This window comes from Scomber scombrus, chromosome 2, assembly GCF_963691925.1.
Source record: "Scomber scombrus chromosome 2, fScoSco1.1, whole genome shotgun sequence".
Taxonomy (NCBI): Eukaryota; Metazoa; Chordata; class Actinopteri; order Scombriformes; family Scombridae; genus Scomber; species Scomber scombrus.
In genome coordinates, this window is record NC_084971.1 from 28,639,929 (window position 1) to 28,655,278 (window position 15,350).

At 38.7% G+C, this 15,350-nt stretch overlaps 1 protein-coding gene across 1 annotated transcript; it reads right to left on the reverse strand.

The window, feature by feature from the left end:
• Window positions 1–1,283: 1,283 nt before the first annotated feature.
• On the reverse strand, window positions 1,284–13,794 carry txndc11 (thioredoxin domain containing 11). Its single transcript, XM_062439849.1, has 13 exons — window positions 13,588–13,794; window positions 10,806–10,902; window positions 10,577–10,696; window positions 9,791–9,888; window positions 9,271–9,400; window positions 8,952–9,045; window positions 8,301–8,413; window positions 7,987–8,190; window positions 6,754–7,480; window positions 4,099–4,283; window positions 3,174–3,286; window positions 2,998–3,078; window positions 1,284–2,698 (listed from the first exon to the last, which is right to left on the reverse strand). The coding sequence occupies exons 1-13, from the start codon at window positions 13,710–13,712 to the stop codon at window positions 2,182–2,184; spliced, it is 2,604 nt and encodes an 867-aa protein (XP_062295833.1). The 5' UTR covers window positions 13,713–13,794; the 3' UTR covers window positions 1,284–2,181.
• Window positions 13,795–15,350: the final 1,556 nt, after the last annotated feature.

Sequence of the window (15,350 nt, forward strand, 5' to 3'; positions counted from 1 at the left end):
TTTGGGTTAAATAGATTCTGTTTTTGACCAGATATCATGACACAAAGTGACCTCTACCAAACGGTTGAGCAGACCTACAGCCCAGACTTGTAACTTATAATTCATGTCAGTATCCATGAAAAACACTTAAACTTAGATTTTGGTGCTTAATGGGTACACTTATCCTAACAGCTGAAAACATTTGTTAGAATTTATTTATTTTTTAAGTAATCAAAAAGTGATCAGATACATTTTAAATAAGGTAACTAATAATCTGTAACCTTTTTACATTTCCAAAGTAACCTTCCCAACCCTGGTTATTATTTATTTATCTATTTATTTATTCACCTCCCTCCCGCTGTCTCCACAGTTCAGTTTATGTTAAACATCCTAAATATCATCACTCTTATCGACACAGCACGGGACCCGGCTAATTCCTGACACCACGCTACACATGCGCATTGCATGGGACCCGGCTAATACCTGACACTGACAGATCCTCTTTAAAGCGCCATTTATTCTAGGAGGGATGATTGTTGTAAGAGTCAAACTGCTTGTTTTTTCTTAATTAAAGTATACATTAAAAAATATAAAGTATACATAATACTGTAATGTTATCTTAGCCTCCACCACAGCTGTCTTAAACCACCCTTCGATCAAAGTAACAGTAATTTATATTTTTTTATGACTTATTTATAAATATAGATTAGTTTAAATGTTTAATAAGTGCAATCATTCACCTTATTTCTGCTCCTGAACCAGATAAAAACCCCCGCGGTTTTACCGCCAAATAGTGAAACAGAGATGAAATGATAGTGAAGGTATTCATCCGCGTGTCTTGTTCACTGTGCTTCAATCTGCTTAATCGATCTCTCTCCTCTTCTGTTAATGGGGAACAGAGATTAAATAGCAGTGTTACAAGGATTTTACATCATTCTTCCCAGTTCCTTTATCAGATCAACACCAAATTTCCAGGACTATTTTCAGCGCGCATTAATATTTCCGCCACACCAGAGGCCAGACATTAGAGGTATGGGATCACTAACTACTAAGCAGCTAGTCACGGTTTCTGTTTTTAGCAAATAAATTATAACAGCATATTAATGATATAGAAAGGGTTCATAACTAAATTAACAAGCCAATAATAAACCATTTATAAAGCCTTTATATGAGGACCCTTATTGTAAAGTGGTAGTGGTCTTACTCGGAGACAATGCAAGAAATCTGGATCAGTTAAGTGATGTGAGCATTTCAACATCTGCACTGATGTAAATCAACCATAAAACACAGGAGAACACTTATGATGAAAGATTTTTTATTTTAATCAGTAAAAACCGGTGCAATATTTCACATGTAAACAATTGCAGCATCTCATTCTTAATACCTGAATAGTTACGTAGAAATTATATTTTAGTGATTCAAGGATTCCTGTAAAAATAGATCAGTTTAACAAAACAACTATATCCCCTTCAAAAAAAAAAAGAAAAGAAAATTCTTGCTGATTATTTCAAGTGATCAAAGGCTTCTCCTACAGATCAGCGCCTCAGCTTCATTAGTAGCCCTCGCAGCCGTCCTGCAGCCAAATTCTACATCACTGACCTGTGTTAATGCGCCTGCTTTCTGCTGTGCATTGATATAAAAGTAGACGGTGGTAGAGAAGACATCATTACTGACTCACAGCTTGTAGGGCAGCAGGTTAGCGCCTACGTCAGGGATGGGAGAGAATTTGGCTGCAGGGTCAGTCGCTGTATAGAAAGTTTCAGGATTCTCCTTCACCATTAACAGAAATTACATTTTTGCAAGCGCAGCATCAGAAGAGAGTAGTTTAAATCAGGCGTTTGGCACTGATTTCTCATCCTAGTGTGTTCCTAAGTGTGGATGAGCCCCACAATCATTACAGTGTTACTTGTCTCTGAGAAACACTGCAGCTTCACTCGCTCCACCTTTTTTTTCTTTTGAGTGCTTCCTACTTCTGTTCTGACTTAGCAGCAGTCTTAAATTTTCATCACAACTGCTATTTCGTCCTCATGACAAAATGTAGCATGTCGTGTCCTCCTCACTTCAGCTTCTTCAAAGTTCCTTCCTGTTTCTCCACATCTCAGGTCTACTCAGCTTTTTCCTCTTCCATTTCAGTCCTCTCTTCATTTCCAGGCCCTGCTGCCTCTGCTTTTTTCCTCACAGGAATCCCCCGCAGACTTAAGTTCAGGAGGCCATGTGGCTTCTTTTCTGTTCTGCCTCTTTTCTCTCCACCTCCGCCTCCGTCCTGTCTTTCAGCGCCCTCAGCAGGATCCTGAGCAGTGTGTTTTCATTCAGCAGGTTTTCGGAGGTGTCCGCCAGCTCTTGCAGCCGTCTCACCGCCTCCCCGAGCTGTCGGCTTTTCTCCCGGTGCTGCTCCTCTAAGCTGTTCCTTTCTCGCTGCAGCTCTGTGTTCTGGGCCCCTAAGCTATTCGTATAAAATGTCAGTCGTCGGTTTTCGCGCCACAGCTGCGCCAGCTGTTGGGAGAGGCGCTCACGGGCGTGATGGAGCGCCTGAACCTCTCGCTGGAGCACCAAAAACTCTGCGCGGAGGATAGAGCTGGCTCCTGACCCGTCTGGCTCGGCTGAGGACGTCACTGGTTTGTCTGCGTAGGTCGGAGAACCACAGTGCTGCAGGATGAAGTGGAGGAGGTTGGGTAACGTGATGGGCAGGTCTTCTGGAAACTTCACGCTGAGGTTTTTTCTTAAAATGAAGCAGAAACAGAAATGAGTGAAAACAATTCTGCTGAAATTAATTGATATTTTAGTTAAATATTTGTATTTTTCCCTGTTTTCTTTTTGTGCCCACACAGAAAATCAATTTCCCTGTGTGGTAAGTATAACTAATCAATCAAGACTGTATTCAGCGCAGTGTTGAGGTTACATTAATTACAGAGTACTATATAATACATCTACTCTTGTCACTGCCAGCTGACGTCTGGGTATAAATATAAAATGCAAACTGAAATCTCCAAATGTGTGTTTAACAATGATTATTCTCACCTGTATTTGGGAAACAGAAGAATGGTGGGGACATGATCCACCATGAACTCCCAAGGAAGATCATTACGGGCAACATTCACCCTACAAAGAGGAAAAATTAAAGCTGTAATTCAACTAAAAACTCATATTAAAACACACATTACTGCCACAATACCTTCATGAAAAGTCAAACATACCGGGCCACAGTGATGGTGCTGTTTCCTTGTAGTAATCTGGCCAACTGGATGATTACGTGGTTGAGAACGGAGCAGAAGCCGCACCACTGAGTGTAGTAGAACAGCAGCACGTCCTACAGGAGAACAAACACACTCATTTATATTTTCATGAAATTGACACAAATTCATCTTTAGACCCAATTGTGAGACTCCTGCAGCTGTGATGGAGGGTCAACGTGAGGAGGGAAATATTGGACATCGTGGATAATTAACAGAGTCATTGACTTCCTGGCTGGTGTGTTGCCTGTAAATGCAAAACATCTGTAAAACAATGAGCATGTGTATGTGTGTTTTGAGAAAAGACTATTTTGAAGATATAACACAGTTACACACTCATACTGTTGGCAAAGTTTCATTAAGGAAACTATTAATCGGCAGAGAAGAGAGCCTTCATCCTTTAAGTCCTCCTCTCGTAAAAATTACATACTTCCATTAAAATAGGACGTAAATCCCACATTTGTGTATCTTACTTTTGTGTATTTTAGTAACTTTTAGTTTTTCCTGTGGATAGTGTGTCTTGGTCTTGACTGAGGATGTATCTATTTATCTATTTATCTATCTATCTATCTTTCTATCTATAGCTCCTCGTTGTCTGTGATAGCAGTAATTATCGGCTGATGTGTGCATGAATTTAGGGACAGTGTGATAATTTCCATTTTTTACATTTTAGCATCCCTACTTATTTATTTACCTACTTATACACATGAATCATTGTAGGGAGACAGAACTTCAATGATGCTTTCCCTCTCCTTGTGCTGTGTGGGTACTAATAATTAACACTTAACTTGCTTTAGACGGCTTCTAAAAAGTCAAAACTACTCATTCACAAACAGACGCAGAGTGTACAGAGTGAGGGAGAAGCAGGCAGAAAGGAGTAATATCTCACCTTCTGAAGGTCCATGACGGAGGGCAGGAAGGAGGAAGTGGTCAGTTCTGTGATGAGGAGGCGCGGCGGCTGGTGTTGTTTGGTTGGATGTCCGGCTTGTTCTTCTCCTCCTTTTTTGTCCTTCTCTCCAACCAAGTGTCTCTGCAAGAGGCTGTGCGGAGCGCTGAAGTTCCTGATGAAGGCCTCTTTAATAAGAAACACACACAGACGTACAGTGAGAACAGAAAAATCCTGCCAGGCTCACTTTAAAATGTTCTCAAGTGAAAAAGTGATCAACAATAATGAAATCCACATCGCTGTTCAGGAGAGTGTCCAAATATTCTGTTTCAAAGTGATGAAGACCAAATCACAGGTGACATCTTTAACAGTGACTGCAGTATGTTGTGTAATTTTGGTGGTAACATACAATACTATCTTATAATGTATATTAACTTTAACTATTAATTACATTAATAGACAAAGAGATATATATTATTAGATATAATATAAAGACAATTTTTAGCATGTTTACAGGTGCTGTATAAAACCAAAAGCTTGTAAAGTGAACAGAAAAGCTTGTCAATAAGTAACGTTGAACTTTTGATGACCGGCTTTTATCAGAGCAGGAAATCACAGCAGTGAATAATAAATCTAATGATGCCTAAATTACTTTTATCTTTGTTTTGAGGGTCCTGGTGCTGCTCATGCTGGCTCACTGTGACATTTAGAAATAACAGAGCCATTGTTAATGTTATTAGAAACATCTGTGTTTTTCATTCTATGATAAGTCAAAATGTCAGATGTGATAAAAAAAAAAAAAAATGTTTTCACCTTTGAAAACAAAACATCAAGAGATTAAAACTGAATGAAGCAACAGCAGAATTTGTCCCTGATGTAAATGTGAGCTGTAAAATTAAAGGTTTCAAGCTCACAGGAATAAAATTCTGATTTTCATTATTTCATTCATTATTTAGAATAACTTTTCTTCCTTTACATACTGGACACTATGTGTATGAAATAAGAGCCTCTTAAATCCTCCTAAATTTAAATTAGAGCTGCAACAATTAGTAAATTTACAGAAAATGAATCAGCAACTACTCTGATAATTGAATAATCTCATTTTAAAGCAAAGATGACAAATATTCAGAGGTTGCAGCTTCTGTACATGATAGTAAACTGCATATTTTTGGATTTTGTACTATTTATCGAACAAAACAGAATATTTGAAGACGTTGCTTTGACAAATTGTAAAAGCCATTTTTCTCTAAATTTCTGACATTTTATAGACAAAACGATTAATCGACTACTTGAGAAAATAATTGAAAGATGAATCACTAATGAAAATTATTGTTAGTTGCAGCCCTGGTATAAATAAAGGCCCCATGGAGGCAATATCATTTCACAATTTTAACCCTTTAAAATCTCTGAGTGACAACTCAAAATTGGCTCCCTGTCAAGCGAACACTGCCTGCTGTTTACAGAGCAGTGGAGTAAGAAACATATTTAGAATAGTTATATGACTGTTTTCATCTTTTCTGTACATTAAAAATATAAAACACATCATTTCCTGTACCACACAGCGTACACAACAACTGTAGTGGATTATCATGACATCATTATACATCCTCCTGGAGCCAACTACATTGTTAAAATGAACATTTCTACTATGTGAAAGTCCCAACAGAGAACTATTAAGGCCAAAACTCCCTTTGTCCGACTCTATTGCAGATTTTTAGTTGTGAGTTTTCCCTGGAAGCATCTGTGTGTATTTATGCAAAACACAGCAAAACACCGTGAAACAAAGATGCATCAGATAATCTGCCGATAAGAATAAATTATGCAAAACTCAGGTCTCTTTCATTGGCCGTGACATTACATCAAACCATGAGTAAACAATCAGTGAATGTAAGCAGACATGATGACTGCAGGAGCCAGACCAACATATCAGCAGATATTATCAGCAGATATTGTCGTATCACAGATATATTGGTATGAGCATACTGTATGTTGTCTGATATGTGCTGATATTTTTATTTTATTTTTAAAAGTTATACAGGCAGCATTTTATGTGTATTTGATCCTTTTCTTGATTCAAGTTTAGTATAAACATACATGGATTTTTTAGTTCAGATTTTTTATTTATAATTATTAAATTCCCAGTTACATTTACTGTTTTAATAACATTTATTGTTAAGATGTAAAATATCCCGCCTCCATAACAAATCTTTGTCACAAGTGTTTGATGACCAAGTATTGATTTTATTTAGGTTTATTCTCTATTCTGAACTTTGAAATTGATTGATGAATAAAAACGTTGTACTCCCTAATATCGGTATTGGCCCAAAAAAATGGTCGGGCCCTATCGGAGACATAACACATAAAACATAATGTAAATGTATCACACCCTCTTTAATGACAAGTGTAAGTTCAGCTGTGTGATAAAAATGCTGAAAGTCATGTTTTAATTTATTCATTATTGATGTTGTCCTGTAAACTGGATGAGAGAGCGATCAATCCCCTATCTTAGGGTGAATGTAGCAGCATTTTCTTTACTTCTGCACATCATACATTGTTTTGAGTGAAGAAATTTGCCAAATATGATCGACTCAAAGAGCAGTAAGAGTTATGAACATTATCAGACCATGTAAACTAACTAAGACACTGTTCTAGTCTTACCCAGAGACTCTGTCAGTGTGGCCGCTGGGCTGCGGTGAAGAACATAATGAATTTCATCCTTCAGGTTCACGATAGTCGCAAACGACCCGTCTCCACTCCCGTCAGCGTGAGCACCGGCCTCCTGGTAACGAGAAGTGCTTCTGTTGATTGAAGCCCCGAGCCTCACCGCCAGAGGCCAGTTCAGAGCAACATCGAGCACGTAGAACCTGAGCGTCCTATTGGTCTGACAGCGGAGACCTGTGATGCCGTCCCCCTCCTGCTGAGGGGCAGACGATGGAGGGATGGACGAAGGAGGAGGCGGAAGGGGAACTCTTTGTGTTTCCGACCCCTCTTTGGCTTGTGAAGAAGATTCATTTTTGAGGTGAGGTTCTACTTTTCTGCAGCAGGCACTGTACTGGATGAACGGGCTGTAACTGTTAAGAAAGTTGATACAACCCGATGAGGTCTCGGTTTTTATGGACGCGGGAGCAGGTAGTTGGTGTAGGCAGCAGTGTCGAAGATAAGACTGTAGCACGTCTCCTCCTGGAACCGTGGAGGGGAACGAGCAGTGCGTTGAGGAGCTGGTCGAGTCCCGCCTTGACAAGCTGAGGCACACCTCACACACGCTCGTATTGGACTCCGGGAGAACGACCGACTGGCAGCACGGCGAGCGGGAGGAGAAGCTTCTGTCTGAGGTGGAGTGGTGTTTATCGCTACAGGAATGATAACGCACAGCGATGTCTGCAACCTGAAAAACACAAAAAACAACAGAAAGAGAAGGAGAGAGTGAGGGAGACTGGATAAATGTTAAATGATAAATACTCATCAGTAATGTGGATATAATGACTAAGTGGATAAAGGCAGATAATAGAACAGTCTGTTAAGCTCAGAAAATTATATTTTTACTGTAACGCAGCCTTTAAAAGCAGGAAAAGAAACGTCTCCCATCAAACGATACCTGCAATCGATCCTTTTTGCACTCTGAGCTAGAAAACATGACTATTTGTGTGGACTTATTTACAGCCAATCAACACAAGTGTTCTTCCATTAATAAATATTCATAATCTGACTTTCAAAATTCATTTGTGTAAAAATCAAATCATTTAGATGTGGAGGCATTTTATGCAATTTATTGCTTCTGTTCACATGATAGGTATTGAATGAAGTACTCAGTTGGTATCGGTATCACTTTAAGGGTCCTTGGTTGGTACTGGTATTGTCATTTTTTAAATGATACCCAGCCCTACTGCTCACCTGCTGCAGGATGGGGTTGGACGTGTGTGCGAGTGGATTGTGTGGCAGGAACAGCAGCAGCGCAGGACCTTTCGTCAGCTCGTGTTCCAGGAGACGGGACTTAGTTTGTGGGGGCTGCAGCCACTGGAGGACGGTCTCACGGTGCTCAAACACCCAGCTACAGATGGCCTCTGATGTGAAGTTACGCTCCCTTCGAGGGAAAATCTGAGAGAAGAAAACAAACAAACAGCATACGGACAACATTTAATCAGCATTTTATCACATTTACCATGCTTTAAATGTATAATCTTTCATGGTCTGATGACACTGCTTACCAAAGAGGAGTTAAATCTTCTGTGGAGGTAAACCGTTTCATCTTCTTTCAGTGAGATGGCGTCTGCCACGTGTCTGTTGGTCACCACCCCGAAACGTATCACGCCACGGAAGTCTGCACCAGCACAACAGAAACTCAGAGCTGAAGACGGAAACTTTCTGTCCTTTTTTATCTTCACTTACGGTTCATTTTGACAAGCAAACAACATACACAACACTGCACATTACACATGTTTAATCATTGGGTGTCACATGGGATTATTATTTGTAATCTAATCTTACATAAATGATATAAAACTGGGACAGAATAATCACCAAGGCATGTTTTATGAAGTTTGATCAAATCTTCTGATGTATATACGTAAAGAAACCTAACAGGAAGTATATACTACTCCTACAATTTCTTTTTTTGAGGAAAATGTGCTTCCCCATTTATTTTATATCAAATATCTTTATTTTAGTCTCCACAGTTGACCATTTTGTTCCACTTTATTTGAAGCTAATTGTATTTGCCCAGATTCATTTTATTGTGTTATAAGTAATACGTGTTACTTATTTTACATTGATTTACTGTAATATATGGTCATGTTTGTCATTTTGTTTTATATATACTGAAAAAGTCAATGAAATATTTAATTACAAGAACTTCTTACCCCTTCTTAGAGCCTGCAGGGCAGAGGCCAGAAACGTGATGTATCCTGGCGGCTGAGGAGAGGAGTTAAACTGGAAGAAACCCACCACTCGAGGCTAGAGACACAGAAGACACAGCCAATCAGAACACATCATGAGGAAATACAGTTTAAATCAAAGTAGACACCAGAGAAAAGACACTCCTCACTCCTTGAGGAAAGCTAATATTAGCCAATTACATAAGTGTAACAGTTTAAAGTGCACGTGTGAGCTCAATGAGGAGCAGCTCACACAGCTTTAGTCAACACAGACGACCTGAAGAACAAAGCGACTGTACTGTACCTCGTGACAGGAGAGGAACTCTTCCAGCGTGGCTCTCGACGAGAGGTATGTCAGCGGTGTGATGACTCTCAAGATGAAACTCTCCACATACCGAGCCACAAATGGACCCTTGTACTCTATTGGCCCGAACCTGAAAAAAACAATATAATGGATTACTAAAGGTGATCAGCTGCTCGGAGCAGTCGTGATTCTGTTAAAACATAAAACATTAATTACACTCAGGAAATAAAACACAAACAGGGAAAAAAGAGACAACAAGATGAGATGCAGTGAGCAAACAGCGCATTTTGGAAAGAAAGTGAATGACTTTCCTTATAATAATTACAGCTAAATGGCCATAAAGTGCAAATATTTTCAGTAACTGTCCTAATCAATGTGGCAAGCATGTAAAACACAGAAATGTTTGGTTTCATTTTTCACACAGCTCATTCTTAATCATCTACTGCCTTTGTTTGCACACACATCACATTTATAGGTTGGGGATTATTCATCATAAACATGACACTCCTCTCTGTCTCACCGTCTGTAGAACAGCTGGATGATCGGGTACTGGTAGAAGCGGTTATGCTTCCTGCATTTCCCCTGACTCCACCAGCAGTTAACAGCCACGAACTGCACCTGTGTTTGAGACGGAGAGAGAGAGAGAGAGAGAGAGAGAGAGAGAGAGAGAGAGAGAGAGAGAGAGAGAGAGAGAGAGAGAGAGAGAGAGAGAGAGAGAGAGAGATAGATAGAGAGATAGAGAGAGAGAGAGAGAGAGAGAGAGAGAGAGAGAGAGAGAGAGAGAGATAGAGAGAGAGAGAGAGAGAGAGAGAGAGAGAGAGAGATAAACAAATAAAAACATTTACAGACCTCAATCAGGTTATGGTGCGTTTTCATTGTGAGTCATGTCTAAAAATCAGGCCTCGTGACAAATTGGCTCCAAAAAATGTGTCTGAAAAACTAGACCCAAGCAGTTAGAGAAGTCCACTATATGTATACTTTCTCTTTCTCTAAATTCTTAACTCTGCATAAATTAAAGTTTGTGAGTTACATTTTTTTTTTTTTTTTTTTTTTTTTAATGGCACTAATACAAAATTACTGCTCTAAACTGAGTATCAAAATACATACATATATAAATCCAAAGTTATAAAATCAGGTAATCAGAATGTAAAATTAGTAGAAGTCTTATGAGCTATATTCAGATGTATGAAGTCGACAAAAATGTTTCTATAACAACATAATACTCAGTATGCCGTCAGTTGAGGCTTTAATCTGATATGTAAACAAACCCCAAGTGCTTCTCGTTGTGTTCTCAGGTGATCCGTACCTGTTTGGCCAGCTTCTTCGCTACCAGCTGCACTTCCTGCCGGGCGGCCATCGAGTGAGCACACCAGGGAGCGTAGAAGAAAATTAGAGACACCTCGGCCACGCTCCTGAGACGCTCCATCTGGAGAGGAAATTAATGTCACGGACATGATGTACTCTTAGTCGCTGTCCTAGATTCAGTGACTGTTTGATGTGTGGTATTCAGGGGCGTTCGTCTCTTTGAGTCTTACCTGATCGAGCTGACCCAAGTAAAGGTCGACTACCGGGGCCTCGGCAGAGAAGAACCGCAGCGGAGGCCGAGCTGCTGCCACCACATCCTTAGCACGGCTACAGAAAGACGAGAAAGTAAATCAGGACTCATAACGACATCAATAATGACACATGGGTGATAAGATGGTATATATCATCTTACTCACTTTTTTCATGTTCATACAGCAGTTACTATGTACATGGTGGTGCACAACCATGTATGTTTAAAAAGCTGTGTATTTGATGTGTTTGGACAAAAAAGAACATTCGATAATATCACCTTGGCCTATTTATATGATCCATTTTTAGTCTTCCAACCACTCAAAGCGTTTTACTTTACTTTTTACTTCATCATTCACCCATTCAACACGCTGATGATGCCAATCTGTTCATCAGGATCTAATCAAATGCACATACACTCACACATCGAGCAATGTGGGGTTCAGTATCTTGCTCAAAAGACACCGAAGACACTTTGACATGCAGACTAGAGGACCAAGGGATTGAACCGATGATTTTCAATTAGAGGATGACCTGCTCTACTTCCCTCCTGAGTCACAGCTGTCCCATAATGACAGTACTTGTTAGTAGTCGCATTACTATTTATGTAATTCATTAGATATTATGGTTATTTTATACATTAACAGGTGCTCAATTGATTTTTCCCAAACGCTGTTCTACATCAGGATACGTATCAACATTACAGATGCACAAATCTAATACGCTGGATCGATACCAGTGCTGAAACACAATGACCTTATTAAGCAGAGCGGGTATTGAGATGTAACCAATATACTATAAATACAGCGTTTCTAATCAATAAAGGCAGGACGCACACTCAGTTTTTATCACCATAATAATCCCTGACTTCACACTGTCTTATATAAAACTTATTTCACACAGTAAAACAAGAGAGTGCACTGATATCTGACTAGTTAATATATCATAATCTGCTTCGGGAGAGAAAGATCAAGGTGACGTCCTCAAACGTCTCAAAACTGAACAGGATGTAAGTCTGCATGTGAGGAGCTTCTGTATTTGTTTAAAGTTTCAGTCTGTGTGTGTGTGTGTCTGTCTGTGTGTCTGTGTGTGTGTGTGTGTGGGTTAGCGTGTCCGTCCACAGCTGGGTTCACTGGAAGGTAAGTGTGGTAGTTACACTGACACTGATAAAAAAACACTCACCGAGCACTTTATTAGGAACACCTGTGCTGTCTAAAGCAACTAAATACAAAAGCTCTGCCATACATTATACTTTTACAAAGCTTATACATTTACATTGTCAGAAAGATTATTATCCTACTTTACTTTTAATATTGAGGTCGTAGTGTGTGGTGGTGTCCTAGAGTGCATTAGACTCTCATCTATGTTAATGGAGTGCACTATAACTAATCAATCACTATAATCATCAATATAATGGTGTTTTCCCACCAAAAAAGTTCAATTAAACTGTTAAAAAATCTTTAATATTACTTATCCTCCTTCTCCCTCGATACAAATAAAATCCATAATCTAAAAATATACAAATTTATTTAATCTCAGAAGTTAAACATCTGGACACAAGATGCATCCTACTACATTTAAAGTCAGTGTATGCTCACTAGAGGTTTCGAGCTTATAGATCACATATATATATATATACACATACCTACAGTGCACAAATGTACAGTATTATTACTATATATTGTATATATACTGTAAATTGTATAAATTATCCGCATTAGGAACAAAAAAACTTTTTTAAAGTGCAGCAGTGACTTTAAAGCTCCTAAATCAAATTGTATGGGGTGCAAACAGTAAACAACAACTTCTCTGTAACAATAACTTACATTATCTGACCAAAACATCCAATATTGAGGCTCAATAATGATCAAAACCTTTGTTAAAACTCCAAAATAATTGAAGCAGTGGCATGAACACTGATAGTGCACTGTCTGTTTAAAAGGTTTACAGCATTAGTTAATCCTCTTGTTCTTTACAGCACACGTCAGATTAGCTCCAACAACACAATGAAGACACTAATTAGTTATAAGTGGATTCTGGGGTGTAATTCCCACTGCCTATACCTTTTCAGTCATTAACATCATACATTAATTACTTTATGCTGTTATTTAGAATCCATATACTTATTGTATACTGTAAGTACTTTTCAGTTTGTTGTGTTGTAATGACTGAATAAACACTACTACTACTACTATTATATATCAAGGAGTAGCTAATTTACTGCTAAAGTATAACCACAGTGTTGAGTTAGTCTCATTAAGGCCTTGTTAAACATGAACATGAGGCTCATACTAAAGGTGATGATAATAATAATAAGTACAGGTGCTGCTGCTGGTTGTTGTTTACCTGCATGTTAACTTGACAGCCAGTATGCATTTTCACAAATAGAATAAAGCTGCTTTCACAACTTCTGAAACTGTGTTTTAGAGACACTTTGGCCTCCAGTCCAGATTTTTACCAGTCTAGGTAGACGCCACTATACTTTCTGGAGGGATATTATGACCAACTTCATTATTCCTTGGATTTTGTATTACCATAGTCTCTAAATGTATGTAGAAAATACTTGTTTTGTATCCCCCCCCTCACTTCTCAAAGCGAAGTTACACTCTTGAGTGGATTATTGCATATATAATGAGTAGCTAATTTGTTGAGTTAGTCTAATTAAGGCCTTGTTAAACATAAACATGAACATGAACATGAAGCTCAGACTAAGGGTGATAATAATAAGTACAGGAGGTGCTGCTGGTGGTGGTAGTTGTTTACCTGCATGTGAATTTGACGGCCAGTATGAGCAGGACGCTGAGCACCACAGCCCCGCAGAGGAGAGCCGGTCTGCGGGCCATCAGATACAGCACCTGCCGGAGAGACTGCCGCACCCGGCGCAGCATTACAGGCTGTCGTCAAGCTCCCCGTCCCATTTATACGCCCAACGCGTCCATTTGCCTAAACTGGGGGGGAAGGAGGAGGGTGTGTTTTTATCTCTGTGTGCGTGTGTGTGTGTGTGAGAGAGAGAGAGTGTGACAGAGCTAACCTGGATTGGACATCGGTGCTGCTGCTGTGTAAGGTTTTCAAACACGGTCAGACCAACCTTTCTTCCCCACGTAGACTTTTCACTTCCGCGACTACGACGCAAGGGAGCGTGTGTGAAAATGTTGCCGGTGGGGTTATCGTTGCTGACGCTGTCACGAAAATGTCAATTTAAAAAAATACACGATTATTACTGAATATATAGATATATTAAATACTTATAGGTTGAAATAAACGTATTCAATACATTTTTTTAATTAATCATTCTTTATAATTAGTGTGTTTAAAGCTAGTTGTGCGTGTTGCGTTGGATGTGCTTGAGACAGTCCCTATGGTGACAAACGTTGCTGCCATGGAGACGGAGCAGCACTAGAGGGCGACCTTTTATTTTCGTGTTTTAATAAAAAAAATTAAATAAATAAATCTTTATAAATATAATCATTTATTTAAAATTATCTTACTGTACTGGAAAGTGGCAATATCTGTTTTTGGTCTCAAATGTTGTTATCTCTTTTATTTCATTTTTCTTTTCTTTTGTCTTTTTAATCTATTTTAACGTAGTGTTTTTTTACTCTCACTTTTATAAACATTTTCTCTTATTCCCTCTTATTTTATTTATTTATTTTTAAAATGTATTTCATTTTAATTATTTTATTTAAATTTTTCTAAACATTTTTATCATCCATATTTTTTTTCTTGCATGTCACTTGTTCTGTCTTATTATCAGCTTGTAAATTGACTGTAAAGCACTTTAAACTACACTAGCCTGTATGAAAGGTGCTATATGAATACAATTTGATTGCTTGAAGTTTGAATATCGCTATGTGAAAATACTCCATTGCAAGAAAAGGTAAAAAGGAGGTATTATCAGCTAAATTTTAAACCAGATTCACAATCAGTAACAAGTGCGTGGCCAAGCAGGTTTACACATTCAAGATGCTGTGGTGCATAACAGTCAAAATATACACAAATTAAAGTCCTCCACTCAAAAATGTGTTTTTCTTCTTGCTCCTACAGTTTAATGTTTGAGCTTCACTGTGCAGATTGATGCATGTGCAGAGTTTAACACTTGAAGGCTGTTTTAACATTCAGCTGCTGAAAGTGGAAAGTTGAAGTCGGCATTATTGTGAAATCACAACTAGTCTGGAGGTCAACACTGATCCCGTGATGCTGCTGCTTGAAGCCTCCAGTGCTCATACACTGAGAATTGGACTTTACAGACCAGTAGGAGACTTCTGAAATGAAATATACACTCACTGGTCACTTCGTTAGGTGCACCTGTGCAATAATTCAATCCAACACAACAACTCTGCTATAAATTCTACTTTTTGGAAGTTTATACATTTTGAGTTTTTGTTGATATTGTTAAAAAAAAAAAGGTGATCATTTTAATTTATGTTTATTACTGAGGTTGTACTAAGTGGTTGTGGCTTACTGGGGTGAATTATATATTGACTGATGTTCCTAATAGTTTTGCTCATTCATGTATGTTAATGGAG

Coding starts and splice junctions, on each gene's coding strand:
- txndc11 (XM_062439849.1), bottom strand. CDS start 13,712: ATGCTGCGCCGGGTGCGGCAGTCTCTCCGGCAGGTGCTGTATCTGATG. Junction 9,401..9,790: donor ATCCAGCTGTTCTACAGACG/GTGAGACAGAGA, acceptor TGTTTTTTTCAG/GTTCGGGCCAATAGAGTACA. Junction 3,079..3,173: donor AGCACCATCACTGTGGCCCG/GTATGTTTGACT, acceptor TCCTCTTTGTAG/GGTGAATGTTGCCCGTAATG.